The sequence below is a fragment of the Panthera leo genome, chromosome B3 (assembly GCF_018350215.1).
Source record: "Panthera leo isolate Ple1 chromosome B3, P.leo_Ple1_pat1.1, whole genome shotgun sequence".
In the NCBI taxonomy this organism is placed as follows: Eukaryota; Metazoa; Chordata; class Mammalia; order Carnivora; family Felidae; genus Panthera; species Panthera leo.
This window is the reverse complement of record NC_056684.1, coordinates 29,967,452-29,994,750: the sequence shown is the minus strand read 5'-3', so window position 1 is coordinate 29,994,750 and position 27,299 is coordinate 29,967,452. Positions and strand designations below refer to the sequence as shown.

General features: G+C 42.6%; 1 protein-coding gene across 16 annotated transcripts in view; it reads left to right on the top strand.

Annotated features, from left to right (window-relative positions):
• Positions 1 to 26,694, top strand: part of PEAK1 (pseudopodium enriched atypical kinase 1) — a 370,979-nt gene extending 344,285 nt beyond the window's left edge. For 13 of the 16 annotated variants that reach the window (XM_042941327.1, XM_042941326.1, XM_042941337.1 and 10 more), the window contains one exon: positions 19,863 to 26,694. In XM_042941327.1, the coding sequence (XP_042797261.1) occupies positions 19,863 to 21,026 (1,164 nt within the window). In that variant the 3' untranslated portion in view covers positions 21,027 to 26,694. The remainder of the gene's footprint in view (positions 1 to 19,862) is intronic. The other 3 variants (XR_006203423.1, XR_006203424.1, XR_006203422.1) reach the window with 3 other exon arrangements.
• Positions 26,695 to 27,299: the final 605 nt, after the last annotated feature.

Genomic DNA, 27,299 nt, shown 5'->3' with positions numbered 1-27,299 from the left:
TCTAGTCTGCTACTGAACCTGTCTCATGTATTTTTCCATTCAGTTATTGTATTCTTCAGCTCTGTGGCTTCTGTGTGGTACTTTCTTATATTTTCCATCTCTCTGTTGAAGTTCTTTGTGTTCATCCATTTTTCTCCCCATTCATTATAACCATTACTTTGAACTCTTTATCAGGTACATTACTTATCTCCATTTCATTAAGGTTTTTTTGTTTTTGTTTTTTTGTTTGTTTTTTTCTGGGGTTTACTTGGTTTTTTCATTTGGAACATATTTCTCTCTTTTTTCATTTAGCTTGAGTCTGCATTTCCATACAGTAGATGAAACAACCACCTCTCCCAGCCTTAAAGGAGTGGCCTCATGTAGATGAACCTTGTTATTCAATCCTGCCCCAGATCTTTGTCATCTCTCAAACCTTTGTGCCTGTTCAAGCAGGCTATTATATTTTTAATAGCTCCCAGTAGTTGAGAATATGCCAAGACCCGTCAGTGTCCCAAGGGGGAGAATCTCAGCACCTAGACTCAGGCTGACTGAAAGCCAGACCCTCAGGCATCAGCTTTTAAAAATAGGCAAATATAAAAAATAAAAATAAAAAATAGGCAAATATATATAATCCTGCGGGACTGCAAACATACGCAGATCTGGAACAGGTGCCCTCTGGGAAGCAGGTACAGAAACCCAGGCTCTAGACAAGAGTATAAGTTTTTTTCTGTGTGATACTGGTAAACTGGAGCATGGCAGAGAGCACCAACATGGTGTCCATAGCCTATGTTCCTGGAGACCAACTCTACAGGCCACTAAATATGTACCAAACCTGAAGTCTGCCCCTCAGGCCAAAGTTCCAGAACAAGCAAAGAGGACTTCTTCACAGAAAGACTAGGGAGTGTACGACCACTGTCTGTGCAGTGCCCTGAGTGGAAACCTGCCAAGAACTATCTCTCTGCTATAGTCATAGGGGACTCAGGATGCAAGCCCACTGGCCACCAGAGCCAGGTGATCAAGGAGCATTTTCTGGACAGCAGCCATATAAACTGGGGCACCAGACAAAAACCAGGGCACCAAATGTGTGTACAGCTCCTGTCCAGGAGACACTGGCACTCTGGGGCATGGCAGAGGGTGAGTAGGAATATAGCACCCTCTCTCTGAGGTCTCTGGAAAGGTGTATGGTCAGCCCCATGATTAGCTAATAGGCCTTCTTTACAGAAAGACCAAGCTCCTGGGTCTGCTACCTCTTGCTCTGCCCTGGGGTTGGTAGCTGTTTAAGACCTTTTTCTCCATTGGTTACAGTCCTGTGAGACCCATGAACCCCACTGACTGCCAGACCAGATGATAGAGAGGTGTTCCCTGACAGCAATCACAAAACTTGGGGTGTCAGACAGGGGTATAAGCTTTTTTCTGGGTGATACCAATTATTACAGTCCTATGGGACCAGGAACACAAACCCCCCCTGCCTCCAGAGCCACGCAGTCAAGAGGCATCCCCTAGACAGCAGCCATAAAAATCAGGCCACCAGACACACATAAAAGCTCATTCTTTGGGATACTAGTGCCCTGGAGCCTGGCAAAGGGAGAACATAAAAATCATACCTACCAGTCTTTGTCTCTGGAAAGTGTTCCAGCAGGCTCCTAGTTGTATGTTTCAGATTAGATGTCTGCCACTCCACTGGTGCTTTAGTCTCACACCAGTGCTTTAATATAAGCATCTGAGCCTCCTTCACTTTAAGGCAAGGCACAGTTGGCTGCTTCTTGGGTGGGTAAGTCCCAGCACGTAGGCCCTTTAAGAGCGGCTTTTCAGATTGCCACAGTTTTGTGGGTCTCAGGACACAAGCCCTGTTGGGTTTCAAAGTTACATGTTTTAGAGGCTTGTCTCTCAGGTGTATGTCTTAGAAGTTGGGATGCCAGATGTAGGATTTAAATCCTTCACTTCTCAGGGAGAAGCTCCAGGTTTTGAGTTCTCTCCCTGTTATGGGGATACTGCACCAGGGGTGGATTTTATGGCAAGGTTGTGTCCCATTCTCTCCTATCCATGTCAATGTGATTTCTTCTTGTTTGCCCAGTCCTCACCCAGCCAGCCTTTGGATTTTTTTTAAAGAGGAAATTGTTAGTAGAGAATAGACTTTGAAGTCCAAAAGATCCTGGGTTCAAGTTCTGGCTCTGCTACTTAATAGCTTTGTCACAAATTGCTACTCTGAGTCTCAGTTTCCTTAGCTTTGGGTCTGCTTGGCTAAAAGAGAATAAAACATCCCTGATAAGTACTCACTCCTTTCCCTCTCCCTAAGTGTCTTCCCTAGGCTACTTCCCTACCCTACTTTAAAAGGGTAACAATCATTGAGCCTCAATTTCCTCCTCTTTCAGATGTTTACAATGATAATCTGTGGGATTGAGGTTAGGATCAAGGGAGCTAATGCATGTGAAAGAGCTTTTTAAAACACAGAGTTCTAGGTAAATGCGTAATGTTCTCCATTCCCATAGTCCCTTTTTATTGATTCTATTTCCTGGTTCAAAACCAATTAACATATCTAAATGACTTTTACATGTTAATTTGGCTTGGAAAGACCAGATGGTGTCTTAGGAAATTAATGGATAAGGTAAACAATTGGCCTTACCTGTCTATCAAGACAGAATACATATTTGGAGCAGACCTTCAACTGCTGTCTGCAGCTGCAGTGCCCTTACCACTTAACTGTCTGGTGGTGCTAGCAGAGTGACCCTGGCCCCCCAGCCCATACTTTGTAAATTAAACTGAGGGATAGACTGCAGAGAGAGGAGCTGGATTTTAGTTAATACATAACTGTTGAGTCTAAAAAGGCATTTTGAGATTCTGTGTAGCACTCAAGAGCTGTTAAGTCAATTGGGGTTATGGTGCCTCATCTGTCTTGGGCTTTTATTGCTACAAGATCACCAATCCAGGATGAGTACCTATTTCAGAACAGGGCATTGAACTATCTGTTCTTTCAAAACAATGGAGAAGTAGGGCTTGACTAACTTTATGTATTATTGCATGCAATCTTGTCTCTTTCCCAAATCAATGGTGTAGTATTGATTTCTTGGCTTGTAATGATGCAGAAGCAATCTCCAAAGAACAGGTGGCAAGTGGTTATACACTGGGAGTTGTTGGCAGGTTTGGGAAAGGACGTTTTATACTAAATGGTGAATATAAATGTGTCTTTGAAGACTGTTTGGGCATTTCTAGAAGTACCCAATTGATTGTACAACCTTAGAGGAATAAACTACCAGGACACTGTGAACCCTACCTTTGCAGAGGTAAGCAAAAGAGACCAGCAGTTGGCTCACACAGACAGGTTTTTACTGTTTGTCTTCTTAAAATATCCCTTCCAATACTGATGGAATTTAGAGTGGCTAACAGGTTTGACTGTCTCTTGAAGAGACTAAAAGGTCTTTAAAACATTGCAAAAGGAAATCAGTGCTAGAATTTAGCAATTTGAAAGCCAAAGGATGCTATCCCCTTAAATGCCAAGTCCACTGCAATGATAAAAGTACAAAGGTCTTTACTTTGGGTGTTGTCTTAGTTTGTTCAAACTGCTCTAACAAAATACTATATAGATTGGGTGGCTTAAACAATAGAGTTGAATTTTGTCACAGTTCTAAAAAGTGGAAAATTCAAGATAAAGGTTCTGGTTGATTTAGTTTCTAGTGAGAGTTCTCTTTCTGGTTTGCAGATGGCTGCCTTCTCCCTGTGTCCATACATGGCCAAGGGGGGGATGGAGGCTTAGTGTCTCTTTTTCTAGGGATACTAATCCACATCAGGCCCCTCCTTGATGACCTTAATTACCTCTTTGTAGGCCCTATCTCCAAATATGGTCCAAATGGGGGGTTAAATTGTGTGTTCAGAGACTCAGTTTCCAACGTCAGGGGAGGGTGCACACTTCTAACACAACAGAAAGCAATTTTCAGACACCAAAAGGGCATCCTACAATTCACCGTGATTCAACTTACCTACCTGGAGACAGCACCATGTCTCTCAGGTTAAGGGTTCAGTCTACCAGACTGCCACCTTCTACAAACAGCAGACACCAGTCACAAACACAAGTCATTACCTGTGCTTCTGACCAACTGGCTGTAAATCAGAGATTCCCACAACCCCCTCCTTGGGTTCGAGTAATTTACTAGATCATCTCATAGAATGCAAAGAAGCATCTTACTAGATCACCAGCTTATTATAAAAGAATATAACTGAAGAACAGCCAGATAGAAGAGATGCATAGAGCAAGGTGTGGGGAAAGGGCACAGAGCTTCCATGTTCTCTCCATGTGCACCACACTCCCCAAATCTCCATGTGTTTACCAATCTCTTCAAACTCTGTCCATTTGGGGTTTTATGGAGGGTTCATTACATAGCCATGATTGATTAAATCACTGATGATTGGCTATTGATTCAATTTCCAGGCACTTTCTCCATGGAGGTTGGGGTGGGACTGAAAGTTGCAGCCCTTCAGTCATGAGGTTGGTTCCCCTGGCAACCAGCCCCTTCTTTCAGTGGGGTCCATAAGTCACCTTATGAACATAGTAAGAGACACCTTTGTTGCTCTCAATACTTACAAAATTCCAAGGGTTTGGGGAGGTGTGAGTTAAGAACCATGAATGAAGACCATATATATTTGAGAAATATATTCTGGTTATCTGGATGACCTTTTCTTATAAATCACAATATCTCAGGGGTTAGCACTTAACATATTAATTTTGGGGACTCAGAATTCAGTCTATAGCATTCTGTCCCTGGCACCCCAAAATTCATGTTCTTATCACATGCAAAATATATTCAGTTCATCCCAACAGACCCAAAGGTCTTGACTCATTCAAGCATCAACTCTCAAGTCCAAAGTCTCATCTAAATATCATCTAAATCAGATATGGGTATAACTCAGGGTCTGATTCATTCTAAGGCAGATTTCCTCTCTAGCTGTGACCCTATGAAACTAGCCAAGTTATGTGCTTCCAAAATACAATGGTGGTCAGTAATTCCACTATTGGGTATTTGCCCAAAGAAAATGAAAACACTAATTTGAAAAGATCTGTGCACCCCTGTATTTATTGTAGCATTATTTACAACAGCCATGATACAGAAGCAGCCCAAGTGTCTGTCAACAGATGAATGGATAAAGAAGATGCATATATACACCATGGAATATTACTCAACCATAGAAAAGAATGAGATCTTGCCATTTGTAAAACATGGATGGAGCTAGAGAGTATAATGCTAAGTGAATAAGTCAGACAGAGAAAGACAAATATATGATTTCACTTGTATGTGGAATTTAAAATAAAAACACATGAACAGACGATAAAAGAGACAAACCAAAAAACTCTTAACTACAGAGAACAAACTGGTATTTGCCAGAGGGAAGCTGGGTGGAGGGATGGGCAAAATAGGTGAAGGGGATTAAGAGTATGCTTACAGTGATGAACAGTGAATAATACATAGAATTGGTGAATCATTATACCATACACCTGAAACTAATATAACACTATGTTAACTAAAAGTTAACACTATGTTAAAAAATATGATGGTGGACAGGCATAGGATAGACAATTCCATTCTAAAAGGGAGAAATAGAAGGGAAGGAAGGGATGATGGGTCTCAAGCAAGTCCAAAACCTAGCAAGGCAAATTCCATTAGATATGAACACTCACAAACGATCCTCTTTGATTCAGTACTGGCAGCATTGCTCCCATGGCTCTGCTAAGCACCCTGCTCCTCCAGCTCTTTGTAAGGGCCCTGCCCACACTGCCCTCCGTGAGGCCCCATCCACATGGCTCTCTGCCGAGGCAGCCCTACCCTTTGAAACCCAGGAGGAAACAGTCTTGTCTCTTAGATTTGTGATGGGAGTAACAGCCCTGACAATCTCTGAAACACCTTCAGGGTCATTCTTCCCTTTCCTTAAAGAATAATGCACCTTCACAGCTCTATGGACGAGTTATATAGAATCCAAGAAGTCTGACAACTTTCCTTGACTCCATCCTGCTTCTTCTATCCCTTTAGTTCAAACTAGCAGTGTCTTTTCTGGTAGAATCCTCTCTCATTCTGGCTTCTCCTGAGATGACTGATTAATAAGTCCGTGAGTCATACCCCTGATCTCTTTAGAAAAATGGTTATTCAGTCACACCCCTTAGTATTCCTTTTAGAACTAGCTTTCTTGTTTGTTGCAGTATGGATAGGCTGAGAATTATCCAAATCTTAAAGTCTTGGTTCCTTTTTGCTTAACAATTCTTTCTTCAACTTCTCTCTCCCTTTTTGCGTTTTTACTGTAAGCAGTTAGGAGGAAATAAGCTGCTGCTTGACCACTTTGCTTAGAAATCTCAGCTAAATATACAGTTTCATTGTTCACAAGTTCTGCTATCCACAAAATTCTAGAACATTTTAGCCAAGTTCTCTGTCATTTTATAATTTGTCCAGTTTCTGATAGCATGTTCCTCATTTCTGTCTGATTCCTCACCAGAATCACTCTTAATGTTCATATTTCTAACAGTAGTCTCTTCATGATTATCTAGGCTTTTTCTGTCATGAATCTCAAAACTCTTCCAGCTTCTACCCAATTCCAAAGCTGCTTCTACAGTTTTGGGTATTTGTTACAGTGGTACTCTACTTCTCAGTACAAAAATCGTAGTCTGCTCAGGCTGCCATAACAAAACTGACTGGATGGCTAAACAGAAATTTATTTTCTCCCAGCTTTGGAGACTGGAGGACTCTCTTCCTGGCTTGTAGACAGCTACCTTCTCACTGTGTCCTCATATGGGGGTTAAAATGGGGGAAAGAATATGTCATATTAGGAGTTAGGGTTTCAACATAGAAATATAGGGAGGACACAATTCATTCCATAGCTTTATTCTGTTTTTCATTCAGTGTGAATAGTTTTATTAGTTGTATTTGTCTTAAGTAAATTGCTATTATCACAACACATAATAGAGAAAAGTCAATTTGGAGTTAGCTGACATGGGTCAGAATCAGTCTCTGTGTATCCCCAAGTAAGTCATGGTTTTCACATGAATGGATACTACCTGCTCTACCTACCTCATAAGAGTGTTCTTTTCTTAATGTTTATTTTTGAGAGAGACAGAGTGCAAGCTGAGTAGGGGCAGAGAGAGAGGGAGACACAGAATCTGAAGCAGGTTCCAGGCTCTGAGCTGTCAGCACAGAGCCTGATGTGGGGCTCAAACTCACGAACCACAAGATCATGACCTGAGCCAAAGTTGGACACTTACCCAACTGAGCCACCCAGGCACCCCCTCATAAGATTGTTCTAATGCATATGTTTTTATGTAGTGGAACCCCTTTCCAGACTATACATGTACAATAATGCATTATTATTAACAATACTGAAAAGTTAACTGCTCAACATTTTTTAGACCACTCTTTATTCTTCTTTAAAAGTAGGCACTGGTCTGAGTATATTTAGGTAAGTTCTGCCCTTACATGTTTTATTTCTCATTACTTCAAAGATGTAAACATTTTTACTTAAAATTAGGAGAGAAAACTACTAAATGCTAGCATCCTCAAGATTTTTAGCACTGCCAAAAATTGAAAACAAACTGGGTGTCTGATATTAAGGAAACAATTTAATAAATTATGACAATGCCCAATGGAGTCTTTGTGGCCATTAAATGGTAATTATGAAGACTCTAAAAAAATCATGAAAAACAGTTTTTGTAAAATGTCACATGAAAATAACAGAATACCAAATAGTATGATCATAACTTTTTAAAAACTGACTTACAAAATGGTAATATGCAAATAATTCCTGTTAGAGTGGTGATAATTATAGGTGATTTTGATTTCGTTTTGTTTTTTAATGGTGGCATAATGTCTTTTTGATTAAAAAAAAAAAAACAAGGAATTGGAGATTTTAGATCGTTTGACACTGAGTCCTTGAAGGCAGACACCCCTAGTTATTCATCCCTATAGTTGCATCCTCTAGCACAAATCACGAGTAGTTCTTCTATCATGCCACCCAGCCCTACACACACTAGTTCTTCTGTCTGGACTGTACTTCTGGGAATAGCACTGTCATCTACAGGTGACCTATTTCTGTATCACCCAGGGGTCCTCATTAGAAATATACTTTTGTCAGGGCTGCCCAGGTGGCTCAGGCAGTTAGGAATACAACTTTTGATTTCGGCTCAGGTCATGATCTTGCAGTTCATGAGTTCAAGCCCCACATTAGGCTCTGCACTGAAGTGCAAAGTCTGCTTGGGATTCTCTCTCTTCCCTTCTCTCTCTCTGCCACTTCCCCATTCACACTGTCTGTCTGTCTGTCTGTCTCTCTCTCTCTCTCTCTCTCTCTCTCTGTCTCAGAATAAATAAATACATTTAAATATATATATATACACTTTCCTCAGCCGCATCCCATACCTGCAGAATCAGAATCTCTGGAAGTGAGGCCTGGGAAACTGCATTGTTAACAAGCACCCCAGGTAGCTTTAGCATTTAGCATTAGATAGCATTATACTCTATCCGAAATAGTATAGTGTACATAATGGGCATTCAGTAAATATTTCTTGACCTTTTGGCAAATATTTACTGTATAAAGAATTGTGATATCTGTGTGGATTTATAGAAATACATGTGAACAAAACAAAGCCTCACCCTCAAGGAGCTTATATTCCAGTGGGAAAGACAAAGGCATAAATAACTCTTAAACAAGATAAATTATAATGAAGGTTCAGAGTGGTATGCAGAAATGTAAAGATGAATGACAATTAATGAATGAAATAAGTCATTGTTAACATTATCACAGGGCCAATAAAATACGGCCTTTTTTGTCCACAGTGCAGGAAGAGAATATTGAAAAATTTGGCTATGGAAAGATTTGGGACCACATTAGAGCTTTGAATGATGAGTTCAAAAAGTTAGACTTTATTTTTGTGGGGTTTTTTTAATGTTTATTTATTTTTGAGAGAGATAGAGCGTGAGCAGCAGAAGGGCAGAGAGAAAGGGAGACAGAATCTGAAGCAGGCTCCAGGCTTTGAGCTGTCAGCACAGAGCCCGACACAGGGCTGAAACTCACGAACAGCGAGATAATGACCTGAGCCAAAGTCGGAGGCTTAACCGACTGAGCCACCCAGGTGCCCCAAGTTTATTTCGTGTTTTATGGGAAGCCACTAAGGATTTTTAAACAGGGGAATAATATAATATCAATGATTTGGGGGGGGGGGAAAAAAAACCATGGTGAAATGATTTTGGAAGAAAACTATGATAGAAGAGTCCAGAAAGGAAGCCAGTCATGATGCTATTGCAGTAGTCCAGGTAAGTAATAATGAGCCACTGGACAGTGGGAAAGAAGGGGCAGGTGGTAAAAGAGCTGAAACGGTTGGTAGGACCATGTCTGGTGAAAGGCTGGCTGTAGGATGAGAGACAGCCCCAGGAGGAGGGTGCCATCAACTGAAATATAAGTCAGAAAAGCCAGAAGATGAGCTCTTTGTGGAGCATGCCTCTAGGACATCCAGTGCTAGAGAAATGCTGTAGCCAGACAAAAATGTAGGTTTGGTACTCAAAAGGGAGATCAAGACTAGAAATATGGTTACCCAGTCTTCTCGTAGACTTGATTTAGTTCAAACTTTGGGGAATGTATGCTGTTATAGTGGCAGAGTCTATAACATCAAGAAAAGGTCTACACATCTAAGTGACCCAAACAGAAACACAGGAGAAGAAGTAGCAAAGAGCAAGGACCCACCACCAGTCAGAGTCCAGAATTGCAAAAAGCTTGAGCAGCATAAGGAAAAGGCAATCTCTGGTAAACTTTAAGAAAATACAATCTCAATAATAGTGGGAGCAGATACCAGATGCAGCCAGTTAGAGTACGGAACAGGGAGGCAGTGAGCACAGCCTACTTTTTTAAGTGTTTTGGTGAAAGAAAGGCCAAATTGATGCCCAGACAATATTTAACCTTCAACTTCTATTTCTGTTTCTTTCATGTCTCCTTTCATCCCCTCATCACCATTTGGTGAGCCGCCACCCAGCAAATCGGACTTGTCTCTGTGGGCTGTGTATTGGCTGGCCTCCAGCCCTTAACTTCCCTGCTCTCTAAATAAAACTTAACATAAATTTAAGCATGAACTTAAAACTTCCCTGCTCTAAATAAAATCTACCTTGTGTTTTCCTCCTTTCAGAGAATCTGGGTAGCCACTGACTAAACACATAATCCCCAAAGTAGACTCAAGTCAACTTTAGAAGAGCCAGCACTCATCATTCATCATCATACACAGGCGGAAACTGAAGCCAGAGGATAATAATTATAGTTGCATAGGGTCACCAGCTCCATGGCAGGCTGCTTCCTGACTCCTACATGGAACCTATCCTATCATAATGATACCTGAGTAGTGGACTGGCCCTGCTATTCCTCAGTGTTATCCCTGAATGGACAAATGACAGCTCTTTACCTATAAGCAGAATGGCCAGTTGGTAAAATTATGACTCAGTCTCAATGGGACATTCTTTTTCACTGCTTTTCTGAGGTCTTTTTATAATAAATGCTGTTATGTGAGGCCACATAAGAAATTTGGATGAAATTACTTTGGGGAAGATGATAAAAATCTCACATAAGAAAAAAGTATAAAATTCTGTCTTATTTTTCCAACAGTTCCAAATTTGGGGTAGTATGTATCTTCTCTTTGTAAAGGAATCTAAGTCTTTGTTCTCAAGGAACAAGCTCACAGAGCCCCATGAAGATGTGCATGCCCCTGTTACAACTGTGAGCTGCTTCCTTCCGTTTTTTTAAATGTTCTATTTATTTATTTTTAATTTTTTTTTAATGTTTATTTATTTTTAAGAGAGAGTGAGACAGAGAGTGATCTGGGGAGGGGCAGAGAAAGAGGGAGACACAGAATCCGAAGCAGGCTCCAGGCTCTGAGCTGTCAGCACAGGGCCCAATGAGGGGCTCAAACCCACAAACTGTGAGATCATGACCTGAGCCAAAGTTGGCCACTTAACTGACTGAGCCACCCAGGCGCCCCTGCTTCCTTTCTTTTACCAATGCCAAGAATCTTGTTAGAAGCTTGTAATAAGTGGAGGTGAACTGTGGACACCAGCATCCTTTATTGCATTTTGACTCCACAGAGTCTCTGTTTATCTCATTTGGGTGGATGCTGAGAAAGCAAGACACTAAATGAAAAAGCATTAACAGGAATAACTGGTAGGAATTTACAACTAGTTCAGACTATAGACACAGGCAATTAATTACTGGCTTAGTAATAAGGAAAGAAGTATAGAGGGGAAACACTTCCACTTTCATCCTTCAGTACAAATATGTTCAACATTGAAACTTCACAGAGAGCCATTGACCAGTGGCCAGCTATACACACCCATAGCCATCATAGGTCAGTGCCCACTTCATTTCAGGACTGAATGCATACAGAAATTCCTAAGAGTCTCAACTGGGAATTGGTTTAGGAAGGAAGGGTTTGGTGTACTCGTGTAAATCTGGAATCAAAATGAATTGTCTAGGAGGAAAAGGAAGCCATAGCTTTCATTAATGAGGTGAGAAAACATAGTTGGGAATTATAAGTTGGGATTCAAATTAATTGATTCTTAATCTGGGCCTGAGTCAGTTATTGAACTCTGTACTTCAGTTTCTCTAATGTAAACATCCTGGGTGTCATTCTCTCAGCCTAAATTACTAGCTCAGAAACACGAGTGATTTCATTTTGATCCGCATTGCTGAGTAAGAGCATCAAAAGATTTAATGGGTACATGCTACAAATAAAATAGCAAAATCTTATACAGTTGCCTTTTTGAATTTCTCTCTAGACTCCAAAATGGGTTTCTTGGGCAGATGAATATTTTTGTAGCAACCTTAGCTATAAATTACCTGGCCTACCTGACAGGTCTCATAGCAGATTCCTACAGCATGGAATGCTGACTACCTGGGGCCCAGATGGCATTTATATTTTAAATACTTAATCCATTTTTAATATGTTTGTAACAGCATTGAGTGTGTGGGGATCTTAGCTCTGTAACAGCAAGTAAAGCAATACTCCTTCTAGGTAGATCAAGGATTGAGGTCAATACAGGTAATCAGCCTGTATTCTTAGAGCAAGGTTGTACCATATACTGGATATCTATGGCACGTTTGCAGATTTTCGTTTTATGCTGTCTCTCATTTGCAGTTGTGTTTTTGTGTAATGGGACAATATAGTACAGACGGTATAGTGTGTGTGATCTTCAGTGTTTCTCACTTTTGTTCCTCTGCAATTCATTCCCTGCAATACCCATCTCACTGAAGGTTCACTGAGGGGCACTGTAAAATGTATGGTGTGAGATGGAAATGAGACTCCCTACTGATAAAGTGGAAGTAGGCTGAAGGCATCCTAGGCCAACTGGCTCATCAATGGAAAAATAAAAGCTAATGTGGAATATTTTTGAAGGGTCCTATATTTTGTAATTATTGCTTTCTTTGGGGGAAAGGAGAGAAAATTGAATGGAATGATGAAGAGCACTATCATTTTGTGTAGGTTTGTGCAGGGCAAAACCACTGAGCCTCTAGGGCAGCCTGGACTCGGCAGACAGCCCTCATTGTTCAGAGTTTACTCATTTGCCTGGTCCGGTCATGAATGTTCATTATTCACATTAGTCTGCCATTGCCCCCTCCCCATCACCTTGCCAACTTCCATCTGTTTCATAAGAGCTGTGTATATGCTAGCTTCTCTGAGTAAATAACCTTGTGGCTACACCACATCAGATGTAGCCTTTCTCAGTATTTTGTACAGACATATCAAGCATACACAATGTGCCTTGCTCTGTGGTAGGCCCTACTGATATAAATATCTGCTCCTAAGGCAGACAAAAAAAAGATGTGATATCTGTAATAATAGAGACATATACAAGAAACACAGAAAGGAGGTTTAGGGTAGTCAGTACTTTCTCTCCTTGACAGAACTGACATATGATAATGGCTTTGAAAGGGTAAGTAGGAATCCCTCAGGCAGATGAGGGGTGAAGAGAGGCCCCGATCAGAGAGAACACCTGGCAGGTAGAAGAAACCAGGGGGCTGGCTGCTGGTAGTTCAATATGGCAAAAGTGAAAGAGGGGTGAGAAAGAAGACTGGAAAGGGAGCTAGACCAGGACTTTCTTCTGTGAAGATAATGGGGAGCCACTATGAATTTTAAATAGGCAAGTGATATCTGATTTTTTGAAAGGTGGCTCTAGTGGTCATGTGGAAGGTGTGTTTGAGGGGAATCACACGAGAGACAGGCAAACCACTTGGAAATCTTTTGTACTAGTCCTGGCAGGTGATAATGGTAGCAATCGATGATGGAGACAAGAGGATAATTTGAAAGGTATTTAGGAACAGAATCGATTAAAATTGGTAATTTATTAGATGTAGGAAGTGAAGATGGAGAAGAAATTCAGAGTGAATTTCTTAGCCAGATAATTGGGACAGATAACGGCACCATTCACCAAGAGAGGAAGTACTGGAAAAACAGGAGGTTTGGTGAGATGAAGAGTTTGGGTTTGGTTGTGCTAAGTTTAAGGGTCTGTGGTATGGAACAGACACAAGGAGAAATCAAGTAGGCCATTATATAGATGAGTCTAAAGTCCAAGACAAGTCTGGGTTGCAAATGTGGAAATCAGCAATATATCAAGACGATTGAAGCCATGAGTTTGCTGAAGAGTGTGTGTCAGTGAGAAAATAGAACAGTGAATAGGCTCCTCCCCCCGCCCCCCCCCCCCCAAACAACAGCATTCCTTTGGGAAGAAGAGTTCAAGGAGAATGGATAATACCACTCTCTTCAACAACTGATTCATTCCCTAGCCATTTCCTTCCTGTGTTACCAAATGTCCACCTTTTTCCCTACCTCCCCACTTTGTTGCCTTAAACTGGATATCTGCTCTACTCCCCAACATTGAAAGGACAGCAAGATGTACATCCTCTTTACCGGCTCCAGTCTTTGTGGGCATTCTGAAAGGGTCAGTAGTATCAGACACATACACTGTCTTCTTCCCAGATGCTTTTAATGGGGCTCTACAGTCAAAGCTCCCCACACTCTGCTTTTTTTTTAATTTTTTAAACGTTTATTTATTTTTGAGACAGAGAGAGACAGAGCACAAGCGGGGGAGGGTCAGAGAGAGAGGGAGACACAGAATCTGAAATAGGCTCCAGGCCCTGAGCTGTCAGCACAGAACCTGACGTGGGGCAAGAGCTCACAGACCATAAGATCATGACCTGAGCCAAAGTCGGACGCTTAACCAGCTGAGCCATCCAGGCATCCCCACACTCTGCTTTTTAAAAGTTAGCTGTCTTGGTTGAGATTATTATTATAACAAACATAAATGCTTTATAATGGCAAACTTGACTCAAAGGTATGCAGAGCAGTTGCCATGAGCAACACGGAAAATGAGCGCCTGTATTGAAGTGAATGTTTGAAATTAAACTTTTCAGGTTGCATGTGAGGAACAATTATCAAGCTGTTTCCCTACTAGGATCAGGTTGTATAAGCATTGTATGCTTTGACCTGGGTCTAGGAAGGTCTCAGGAGAGGGTAATTTGGCTCTGACCCTGGAAGCATGGGGTTTTCTTTCACTTTCCAGTAGGTCATTTATCAGTGGTTAAAGGGTTCCCCATTCCACTGTATTTGGAGCTCTGTCTAAATTGCTTCAGGATTTTTCCCAGATGGAAAGTGCTAAGGAGCCATCAGATACTTGTTTGCTCAGTTACTATTAATCAATATTTTTCCTTTTCCTTGTCTGTCCTTACTCATCTTTATTAACTCAGACACTCAATTTCTCCACAAGCCCTTGTTTTTGCAACAATCTGTTATCCACATTGGTGGGTGTGTAGCTACCCCTGGCTGGCTTTCCCTTCTGATGTTCTTCTGGCTTCCTCTGGAGAAGTAGCTCAGGAAGGTGTGCCTTCTCAGTGGGCAAGCAGGCCAGTAGGGTCACTGTGGTGACCTCTTCCTGTTTGTGCTTTTCACAGAAAGCGTTTCTCTTGCATGAATTTGGCGTTGTCACCTTCATAGAAGCAGTAACTTGTCCAGAAAGAGGACGTATGGCATATTTTACAAGATTCAACCGTCACCCCCCTGGCTTCGCTAGGCTGCAGTTTGCCCAGAAATGACTCCTGGATGGTGATGTGACAGCTCCCTCTAGTGTCACTGTGGCTCGGGCTCTCGCGGGGCTTTTCTTCCCACTCGGAAAGTGTGGACAGTACAGAATCTGTCAGAATTGGTGGCAGTTTAAATAGGTTGTTCCCACGGAGTCAAAACAAATATGAGATGATTTTTCTCCCGTTAAAAAAGAGAATCTTGCATGAAGATATGGGACCATTCCAGCTCCTGTTCTGTTCCTGTTTCAAAATTTGGGGGAGCCCAGAGTCCTGTGGAAATCATTCTTCTTGGGGAGTGGAATCTTTTTGGAAATTCCTGCAGTTCAAGCCAACTGCCCTTTGAGGGAAGAAATGTAAATTCCTTTCAAGAAAGATAAATGAAAATGGGAGGCCAAGGGGAAGTCACTTTGTTGTAGAATAGAGAAAATAAGAGAGGGAGGTAAAAACAACAACCAGCAGGAAGAACCCTGTCCATTTGTTCTAGAAAGACCAGCTTGTTTTCTGAAATAACTTTTGGACTAGAAATTTATCATCTGAAGTCAGGTAATTTTGAGTTTTTTTAAAAACACTAAAGGAGTCAAGTTATTAATATTTGAAAAATGGCTACTATGTGGTACATAGAATAATATAATACTCCTACCTAAATTAACATCATCACAAAGCTCCATAATAAAGATTTATGAGATACTCATCACATAAGAAATCCTATTTTGGAAATCTCCGTTGGTCTGTATTTTGGTTGTAACTGTTTTCACGGTTATGAACCAGTTAGAAGCCCTAGTATTTTGTTTCCCTCTATCATGCTCCAGTCTTCTCCCTTTTCCCTTTGCCCTTTAAACTAGAGTGACCCATTATTCTTTGGCCTGTCTACATATTGTAAGATGGGGAGATAAGGAAGTGTCACCTGCTCAGGTCAGCTCTCCAGGCAGGCCATTTTCCTTCAGAGCATCTGCACTGGTTGAGCGATTTATCATTTCTTCTTTGTAAATCACTTTGAACCTTTATCTCAAATTGATCTGTGAAACTAAACATAAATTCTTCTTGTAGTGCCCATGTTCATTGTCTAGTCACACAGCTCTGGGGAATCTTATACAAGTGTGTGTGTGTGTGTGTGTGTGTGTGTGTGTGTGTCAGCAGATACCATGAGGATAACAGGAGAGTGGGAGTCACAATGAGAATATCTTCTCTGCTTCTAATGCCAAACCACAGAGTGGCAGGTGTTTTTCAGTGCAGCTTAGCATAGTAAAACCTACAGATTGACCAAACACTTCTGAGAGAGAAGAGAGCCTTATTATATTGGCCTGTCTTGGGGCAGAACATACTGCCAGTTTGATTTGCTTGTCAGGGCTGACCCTGGCCTGGAGGTCCTGGACATTAGCTCTTCCTCTCTGACTGCCCTCTACCAAACCTGTGGTCAGAGAGTCTCACTGCTGGGGCAGGTGGCTCTCAGGACTCAAAAAGAAAGATGCATTTTTCTGTTTTGCTCTCTCTGTTTGAAAAACATGAGGATTCTATAATATTACATCACTTTTAACATTTGCATTATCAGTCATTATCAGTGTTACATTTGTGAAGCTTTGAGATTTATAGATCAACTCTATGGAATTAGTCTCCTTTAATCCTCACAGCTGCTCTGGTGAGGTAGGTTTCAGGATTTTTTTTTTAATTTTATTTTTTATTTTTTTAAATTTACATCCAAATTAGTTAGCATACAGTGCAACAATGATTTCGGGAGTAGATTCCTTAGTGTCCCTTACCCATTTAGCCCATCCTCCCTCCCACAACCGTTCCAGTAACCCTCAGTTTGTTCCCCATATTTATGAGTCTCTTCTGTTTTGTCCCCCTCCCTGTTTTTATATTATTTTTGTTTCCCTTCCCTTATGTTCATCTGTTTTGTCTCTTAAAGTCCTCATATGAGTAAAGTCATATGATTTTTGTCTTTCTCTGACTAATTTCACTTAGCATAATAGCCTCCAGTTCCATCCACGTAGTTGCAATGGCAAGATTTCATTCTTTTTGATGGCCAAGTAATACTCCTTTGTATATATATACACCACATCTTCTTTGTCCATTCATCCATCGATGGACATTTGGGCTCTTTCCATACTTTGGCTATTGTTGATAGTGCTGCTATAAACATGGGGGTGCATGTGTCCCTTCGAAACAGCACACCTGTATCCCTTGGATAAATGCCTAGTAGTGCAATTGCTGGGTCATAGGGTAGTTCTATTTTAGTTTCTTGAGGAACCTCCATACTATTTTCCAGAGTGGCTGCACCAGCTTGCATTCCCACAGGATTTTTTTTTATATTGTCTCCTTTATTTAGGGAGACTGAAACCCAGAGACATGCCCATGGTCACACAGTTAGTGGCAGGAGTAAATCCCAGGCCTGCCAAGTTCATTGGTGAGTGCCCTTTCTATAACATGACTGCTAGCGTTTAACTACAGTCTCATTCAGCTAAACTCAGTGGTACATTGACTTTTCAAAGACCAAGGAGTTGGGAACTTTAAACTTTCATTCCAGCCAGTAATGTGATGTTGAGCAAATTATTAAAATTGGAAATGAGGTTAATGGTGTTGTGTGCTATATCCAACTCCTATACAACTAAATGATGACAAGTATAGGGTTTTTAAATACCTGCTGACACATAAATATGAAATACTGCCAACAGTACAGTATAGAAAGAATTCATGCCATGATTGATGAGTATACAGAATTATATATTATACTGTGTGTACTGAGACTTTGAGAACTTTCCAAAGATAATATTTTCTGAAAGATATATGTTTGAACTTGAACTCTGCCTGGGGTTATCTCAGCTTCAAGACTAGATGATGTAGCTGGTAGAAGACTTGAAAAAACTTGTTTTCAGACCTCTTCCCCTCCCTCCCATCGAGAGAAAGAGAGAGAGAGAGAGGGAGGGAGGAAGAGGGAGGGAGGGAGAGGGAGAGAAAGAGAGAAACCTAAAAAAAAAAAACACTCATTATAATAAATATGTATAAACACAGTGAATGAGAAAGGGATGCTCCTCTCCCATGGGTACTCCTTTACCTTTGATCTGTTGTGGGTGGTTTTTGTGTAAATGTTCACTTATTTTTAAGGAATGGGGGAGGGGCAGAGAAACAGGGAGACACAGAATCCGAAGTAGGCTCCAGGCTCTGAGTTGTCAGCACAGAGCCCAATGCAAAGCTCAAACCCATGGACCGCAAGACCATGACCTGAGCCTAAGTCGGACAGTTAACCAACTCTGCCACCCAGGTGCCGTTTTGGGGGTTTCGTGTTTTTCATTTCTTTTTTTTTCTTTCAGTTTTTTCATCATGATAAGTATACTCTTTAATCCTCATCACCTATTTCATACTTTTCTTAATATCTATTTGAATGGAAATCAGAGCATGCCGTTTCTCAGAACTGAGATTCATCAGCATCCTCCTGGGAAAATGTACATTTTTCTTTTTAAATAAAAATAGCTAGAAAATCCTTTTTAAAATTTGCTTCTTTTCTGTATTACTGCAGCAAACAGGCAGTGTGAACATTTCAGAGTGCCTGTTGCTGGGAGGCTTAGATACCTGTGAAATATGGCAGCATATCCCTGCTAAGGATAGAAAATGTACTTCTCAGTTAATAGGCTCGGGGAGAAGCTGTTCTGACCTGGCTGTTATGATCTGTGAACTAGTGTTAGGGACCGAGTCTTCCATTGTCAGCTTCTCTGCACCCTATCATAAGCAGAGTCCATTTAGGGGTACTTTCATTTACTTTTTGCTTTTCTAACCCTGTAAGACTAGAAATAACAATAGTTGCTTTGGTATGTAGAACTTGTTGCCTAGTGTTTGTGATCAAAAAACTCTCCCATGATCCACAACCCCTTAATCAAATTCTTTCTTAAAGGCCTTATTACCTAAATATGGCCTTTCAATAAGGCCTAATGTTAAGGGAAAGCATGAAACTCAAAGTCCTGCCATTGAAATGTTGGTTTTGCTCTGACTAGGTCAGACCAATGATTCTCTCAAACCTTTATTTCTACCCTGCCAGTCATCCATGAGTGCCTGAATTGTGACCAGCACAATGACATTGATTGAAAATTAGGAAAACCCACACTTTATCTGGCCAATTGTGTGTTACTCTCCTGACCAGTGACAAAATAAGGTATTCTGGCCCACTTTATTGAGCTATCATATAAGTCTCGGCTGTTAGCCTCTACGGAATGTAAGTGAAAAATTATTTTTGGTTGTTCTATTTTCTAGATGAGGTACAAGGTACAGTAGAAAAAGCAAACTTTGGTGTTAGATAGACTTAGGTTTGCAAACTGGTAGCTCTCTTTGTTGTTTTAATTTTTTTTAATGTTTTTATTTATTTTTGAGACAATGCGAGAGACCGAGTGCAAACAGCGGAGGGACAGACAGAGAATCTGAAGCAGGCTCCAGGCTCTGAGCTGTCAGCACAGAGCCTGACGCAGGGCTCGAACTCACCAACCGTGAGATCGTGACCTGAGCTGAAGTCGGACACTTAACCGACTGAGCCACTCAGGTGCCCCTGTTGTTTTAAATTCTTAAACTCTCAGCCTACTTTGAAGAGTTAGTGTAAGGACTAGAGATAAGACACATAAAGTGCTCAGCATGTAGATAGCCATAAAAAATGGTTATTATTGCCATTATTACTGTCACTCAGCAAAGGACTACCAAGACCCTTTCTGAAGACTTCACTATAACACTGTTTCTAACCACTCACCTTCCAATTAATCTTCCTTTACACATCTAAGCCTGGTTATGAAAGTGTGCATTTTATGTTGTTATTTGCTTTCTTCTTTCAGATCTGTAAGAGCAAAGCTAAAGAATCTCAGCAGTATTATCACAGCTTGGCCGTCCGGCAGAGTCTGGCTATCCATTTCAACATCCAACAGGACTGTGGGCATTTCCTTGCTGAAGTCCCTAATCGTCTGCTTCCCTGGGAGGATCCTGATGCCCCTGAAGAGGAAGAGGATGAAATGAAAGAGGCTGAAGAAGAGGTAAAAGGAGAAACTGATGGGAAAAGCCCAGAGCCCTGCTCTGAGACAGAGTCATCCCAGAAAGAAAGCCAGGGGGTCATTAGCAGGAAGCAGAGAAGCCACGTTGTGGTCATTACCAGAGAGGTTCCCTATCTCACCGTGGCTGATTTTGTGCGAGACTCTCTGGCCCAGCACGGGAAAAGCCCTGATTTATATGAGAGACAAGTGTGTCTGCTACTCTTACAGCTGTGCTCTGGCCTTGAGCACCTCAAACCCTACCATGTCACTCACTGCGATCTTCGTCTGGAGAACCTGCTGCTTGTCCACTACCAGCCAGGGAGAACCACCCAGGGCCTTGGGCCTACAGAGTCCAGCCCCACCTCGTCTTGCCCCACAAGGCTCATAGTGAGCAATTTCTCTCAGGCCAAGCAGAAGAGCCATCTGGTGGACCCTGAGATCCTCCGGGACCAGTCCCGCCTTGCTCCAGAGATCATAACAGCCACCCAGTATAAAAAGTGTGATGAGTTCCAGACAGGCATCCTCATCTATGAGATGCTGCACCTGCCCAACCCCTTTGATGAGAACCCAGAGCTGAAGGAGAAAGAATACACTCGAGCAGACCTGCCTCGCATCCCACTCCGCTCCCCCTATTCCCGGGGCCTACAGCAGCTGGCCAGCTGCCTCCTCAATCCCAACCCTTCTGAGCGGATCCTCATTTCAGACGCCAAAGGCATCCTCCAGTGTCTACTCTGGGGCCCCCGGGAGGATCTCTTCCAGACTTTCATGGCCTCTCCTAGCCCAGCGCAGAGGAGCGCCCTTCTCCAAAACTGGCTAGACATCAAGCGAACACTGCTGATGATCAAGTTTGCTGAGAAGTCCCTGGACAGGGAGGGTGGGGTCAGCCTTGAGGACTGGCTTTGTGCTCAGTATTTGGCCTTTGCCACTCCAGACTCCCTCGGCTGCATTGTGAAAACCCTGCAGCACCGCTAGTGTATCCTGGTTGCTGCTTGTCTTTTGTGTTCACCTTCACGTCGCCCATGCACTTCCCCTTCCTAGTACTCACACAGAATTCAAGGAAAGAAGAGAGACCGACCTTCCATCCCTGTCCAGGAAAAATGAGTCTGCTCAGAAAGCTTACCCACAGTTCCAGATCCAGTCAGAAGCTGGGTCTGTCTTCACTGCACAGAAATTCGATTGCACAGCCGTGCAGTCGCCTTCCATTGGAACACCTTTCACCCTAATTGTCCCCAAATGCAGGTAAAAAATGAAAACGTTATCCTTGAAGGGACAGCTCCTTTAGTATGAACTCACTGAGCTGTGTCCAGCTCCTCCATAATTCTGAAGACCACCTGTCTTTTTAACACCAAGTATTTATTCTCACTAGCAATAGACAGATTTGACCAGTCCTTACTATCATCCACTAAGCTCTCACAACAGATTTTTTTCTTCTTTAAAGTATCAATAACTGACTCTTACCAGGCAGAACTGCCATCCTTAGCATCAGCCCAGTCTTGTTTCTGGGGACTATAGCCTTTGTTCCAGCAGATAGTAGAAAGACAAGGAGAGATTCCATCCCTTGGGTCATGGATGCATTTTCATTTGTTACAGGCAAGTGGGCGCACCACCTGGAGGATGGCCCTAGCGGTCCCCTCTGCTGCCACTGCCTGATTCTCCTTCACCTCTACTCTGTTCCCACTTGCCAATGAAGTTTGGGTTTATCAACCACTTGTGGCCCATTATAGAACTGACCCAAGGTGGTGTCTCCAATGCCTCTCCAGGGTGAGTACAGTTCAGATCTTATAAATAGCTGGCAGGACACCGGGAGATGATTTTCCACATGTGCAGTTCCCTAGGGGCCACCTGGGGAATAGCTGAAAGTGCTGTCTTTGATTACTGTCAGAGCTGTCGGCGTGGACAGCCAGCGCTGGCGGAACCCAGCTCCCGGTGTTCCCCTGAGCAGTAATTGGCCAGCTTCTTTCTAGCGGTGGCCAGTGTTAACTAGTCTACCAAATGCTGTGGACAGCAGCCGTGAATGAGATGGCTGTCAGTTGAGCTCTGAGATCTGCTTGGAGGGCACGGTGTGCTGGTGAGAGGCCAGAGAGGGGAGGAGGCCACTGATGAGACCGCTGGCCTCCTCCTCAGAACACTGACCTTTGCTGAAGAGGCTGGCTCCCAGTTGCACTGCACATTGCTCCTTGGGACTCTCCGAAATGGCTCTGGAGGATGGCTGGCAGCAATTTCAAATGCTGGGGTGGGTGCCTGTGAGCTGTGCACCATACATGGGCTCTGTGCTCCTCTCCTATGAATATATGTGCAATTTTTGTATGTATTGTTTTAACTGTATATTACAGTGTTTATGTGGCAACTTCACCTGAAGCAAGTTCTACAGAAATCCTCCCCTTCTTCCCTTGGCACATACGTGTTTGCGCTAAGAGATGAGTGTGGGGGTGGGAGGTGACATGTGTGTGCTTGTTTTCTTCAAAACTGTGAGTATCTGTTTACTTCAACCTTGAAATCCCAAGAGTCACTCAGACGGTTTGAGTGTGTGTACACGTGGGTGCACACACGTGTGCTGGAAGTAGAGGCCAGGCCTCTGAGGGGAACAACCTGTGGCGGGGTTGATGGACACGTTCTCTGCATCTAGTCGGCGAGAGAGCTCTGGGACCCTCCTCTGCCAGCGCAGAGTTCCTTAAAAGCCAAGACTGATTGTGCAGTATTACTTAGATAGCACATTAGTGGCCTTTTGGAAGTTTCTAAACTTTTAACATTTTTAGCAGCCTTTCATATGATTCACCTATATCAAAGAGGATCAAGAAAGGAGAAGAATGTATTTTATTGTGATCTTCTTTGGTTTTGTTTTGTTTTGTTTTGTTTTAAGAAAATGGGACACGTGAGGCTCCAAAGGGAGGATGTCCCTGTCCTCCTGGCCAGCAGTACAGTTCTCCCAAGGAAAAGGACTCACTGGCCCACAGGGTCTGGCCTCCTCTAGCCAGAGAGCAGGGCTCTGCCCCGAGGAATGGCCACAGAGGGGGCGTGCCGCTGCAGGCCAGCAGTCTGCTCTGTCTCGGTGTCCTGTGGCCTGGCTGTGCCTTGCCTGGCAGACTGTGTTTAGTTCACCGTAGCATAGCCCATGTGCACATAACTCCTTGCCTAATTAATACACTGAAGTAGCAGCACACAGACCACTGGCCACGTCGGCCAGCACATTCCCCCAGCAGTCCTCCCTCCCCTCCCCCAGACGGTTTGCAGATTGAGACGCTTTCTCAATGTCATTCTTGTGGTGCCTTGCCCATGTAAATTTGAATGTTGACTATTTAATGAGGTTTCATATTTAATGAAGAATGTTCCCTGGTCCCTCTATTTGCTTATTGGCTCTCTAGATATCCTCTTTCGTTTCTCTTCTTTTTTATTTTATTTTATTTTTTTTCTGTTTGACTTGGATCCAGTCTTCTTCATTTTAACCCTATGGTATTATAGGCATGGACACTCCCCACTACCGTCATCTTTCAGCACTGGTAAACTGAGCACCTCCTTCACATCAGATTTGTTTAGTACTGTTTTTATATTCAAATTTGTGAAGGCCAAAAGATGAATGCCAACTAGTCAGAGAAGGGCCTCAGGCTTCCCAGAGGCAGGTGGCTAGATTAATTTTTCTCTGAGTGGTGGCTGAGGAATGTGAGGGAGAGGGAAAGGGGTGTTAGTTAGAGCAGAACAGACAAGATAACTGTATTTCTAGACAAGAAGTTCTCCATCAGATGGTCCTTGGAATATTTTTCCAGAATAATGAAATTCAGTCAGTCTAATATCATCACAAGTAGTTTTTTACAGTCCCATTTTAATTATAGTAGAATCTTTGAATTCATTCATCAACTGGCAAGAAATCCTACCTTCAGACATCTGTATATACATGAGTTTTGCTTTATGACTAGTATTAGCACTTTATGTTTTCTCGAGTAACATCCAGTTATTGTCTTCAATATTAATTGGAATTTTTTTCTATTCTGTTGAAGTCTGTACTACAGATTCTTCCATTTATATTGAGAGTTTGAACGATTAAGCCATCATTGGGACTTTACCTTAAGCCGCATGAGCAAGAACAATTTCTCTGACACATTTTGGTGCTAGAGAAACAGGGAAATGGGGGGAGTAGCAAAGACCAAGACTGAATGTATAGCAGAGTGCCTTGTTAGAGTGACAACCTAGTCTTGGAAAGAAGAGAATCCCATGTCCTGCGGAGAGGACTAGGACTACGTGACTTCTCCCACGCTGGCCTGAGGAAGAGCCCCTTTGGTAAATGTACACCGACGTGATGCTCAGAAGCTAATTTGTGGAGAATAACTGCAGGATGGGACAAAGAGCAGTTGCAACCTATGGAGTCAACGAAAGAATCCCTAGACGAAGTTAGAATTGGAGGCCAGGACTATAGCAGTCGGCTCCAAGCTTTGCCCTCTGGAGATGAACTGGGTAAAGGTAGACAGGGCCCAAGCACCCATGCTACTGATGTTGGGGCCTAACATATGCTTGTTAGGATTTGAAGAGGCTGAGTAGCCTTCCATTGTCAGATTAAGTGGAGGCCAGTTTTGCTTCCAGACTCGGAAGAAGTTTGTTACCATGGGAAACTGTTAAGCCAAGAGATCTAAACCTCTAGAAATATTAATGATATTTCTGGAAGTAAAACTGTATTTTAAAGTTTCTAGCATTATAAGTTTTCATGAAGGATCTTTGGGGCCTGCTACACAGTAGGGCATGGAAAGATTGCACTCAGCTTCCCAAGTTTGAATTAAACATACTTTGATGCTGGGAAGTAACCTGACCTGGTTTTGCTGGTAACCTGCAAGTAATATTTTTCCCTAGATTATACCGACAGTGATCTGAAAAAAATACAGACCAGTCCCCGAAGTCGGGATGTACTTAGGATACTCCCCTATATTCCAAATGATTCTAGATGTATGAATAAAGTACAAACATACTTGAAGACGAAGGAGAGAGAAACTTGGCTCTCCAGGCCAACTCTGACATGTTTTTTATTTCCCTCGCTAGTTGATAAGGATTGAAAATTCTGGTCCAGCCAAATGAGTGAACAGGATGGCTGCCCACAAAACCAGGTTATTAGTTTTACCTCATTGAAGCTCATATTCTCAGAGGCCCAAAGTGCTGTGCCGAGACAAATCCAAGTGCTGCTCTTGCTGAAGTGTGCACTGAAGTCCAGCTGCCCGTGCTTACGGCAGTGCCCAAAGTCGGGATTCCATGGACCAAAACTGATGCCACAAGGGAAGCCAGAGGAGCTACAGTGCAAGATCCTAGATAGAGATTATACCAAAGAAATCAAGCCTTTTTGTCCTGATGCTTGAGTTATGACAGATGCCAGAGAAGAAGAACTCACATACATTCCATGTCAAGGTATTTGGCTGATAAAATAATCCATCCTCCAAACAAAGCACCTATCTTTTTAAAATAAGTCCATTTTGTATATTAGGAAAAAAAGAAAAGATGATGGTGATGGTGAAAGTCTGGGACAGACAGTGATATTTCCCAGTAATTAAGGAGAAGGAGCCAGCCCCCGCTCTCCCTGTGATGTGACTGTGGCCATTGCCCGGACTTCGGTTTGGGAACTTCATCATGTCCGTGTGATTCGGAAAGCTGAGCAATCTTTTCTAAGAGATGTGGTAGTTTCAACAGCTTTGTTTAAAGAGCTCCTGGGAGATTTCTTAACAAATTCTAGTAGTTTTTATAAACCTTCCTACAGAGGTGGTTACCACTCATCACCATCATTTAATATTTATAAGTGCCCAGAATGTACAAGGTGCTATACAGCTGTTACACATCCCCTCTCTGCAGCTGTTTGAAATTAGAGTAGGTTTTTGCATCAGCCACTGCTACAAGCTTCCCCACCTAAGTGGGCTACAGGGGCCTGCGTTCCGGACATCCCATTACATTTCCCACTCCAGAGAGCCTCTGGGCTCCTTCCAGCTTCTCACCTTCACCCATCCCACTTACCCTCATGCTTTTTTTTTAATCCAGAAAGTTTCAGGGAATCAAAAGAGGTTGGAAATTTTTTAACCTAGCAGAAGTACAGAGTCCTATATTTTGCTACAATTATTATCGTATTATGGAAAATCCACTTTGCCCGTATAGTGTGTGGAAAGTATCTGTGTGTCTGCACTCATGATAACTTGAATGTTGAACAGCCCTATGGCTTCAGGGTAGCATTTTTGAAAGATAAACCACACTGCTTCAGGAAACCTGCTCCAAGTACTACTTGGTTATCCGTTCCCTCACCAGTTTGAAAGTTATGCGTGAACATACTGGGTTGGGATTTTCTGTTGATATGCAGGGCATTTGGGCATGAGATCAGGGCAGAAGCAAGATGTCCTCCTTCTCAGCATTTGAATCATGGCAGTCTTCATTCCAGTCTCACCTTAGTTCCCCATGGCTCTGCCCACACTCTGTATTTGAAAATCTTGTTCTCTTGCTCTTTCCTGGAGCTTTAACCCTCTGCACATTTTAGTTGTATAAATCTACCAACGTAAGGTTCCCTCTGTCACCAGGTGGTGCCGCCCTTTGGTTTGCTGTGGTACTTTGCTGTGTTCTCTGTGGCATCATGTTACTGTGTAAATAAATTTGTTTTAATATACACTAAAAACCAGACAAGCGCTTGTTTTTCAGTAACTCTCCCGTATTGATGTTCTGGGGAGGGTTTGGTTGCAGACGCCCTCTTGGAGCTTCATCCTCTGCTGACCTGGATGGTATTTCCTGTTCATTCCCTCTCTGACCTGAGAAAAGTAGGCCCAGAAGAGAAAGTGAAGACCATGGGCTTTCCCCAGAGCTCTCTGAAGTCTGCAGGTCTGCTGTGTGAGATTGCCCCCTGGTGGCCAGTCCTCATACAGCCTTCCTGGGCTTGTGCTACATTTTGAGGGGCTTGGTTACCGGACTCTGGCTGACCCTCTCAGTGAAGATCTCAGAGTTGTGCAGACAATAGGAGCAGAGGCAGGCCCTTGTACAGCATCAAGCATCATCTGCTACAGAATTCACATACCCTTTACCTGTACATTAATGTACACATCCACAGGACTGTCACAAAGGCAGACAAGCTAATATGCCGACACTTTGGTAGCAGAGAGGCCACCTGGCTTGGGGGGGAAGAGTCAGCAGTTGGCAGTGGCAGCAACAGCTGCCACGTTATTAAGAGTAGAATGGATGAAAGTGCAAACGTGTAGACTCTAAATTTAGACCAGATTTCAGAGCTCTAAACCCTGTACAGTG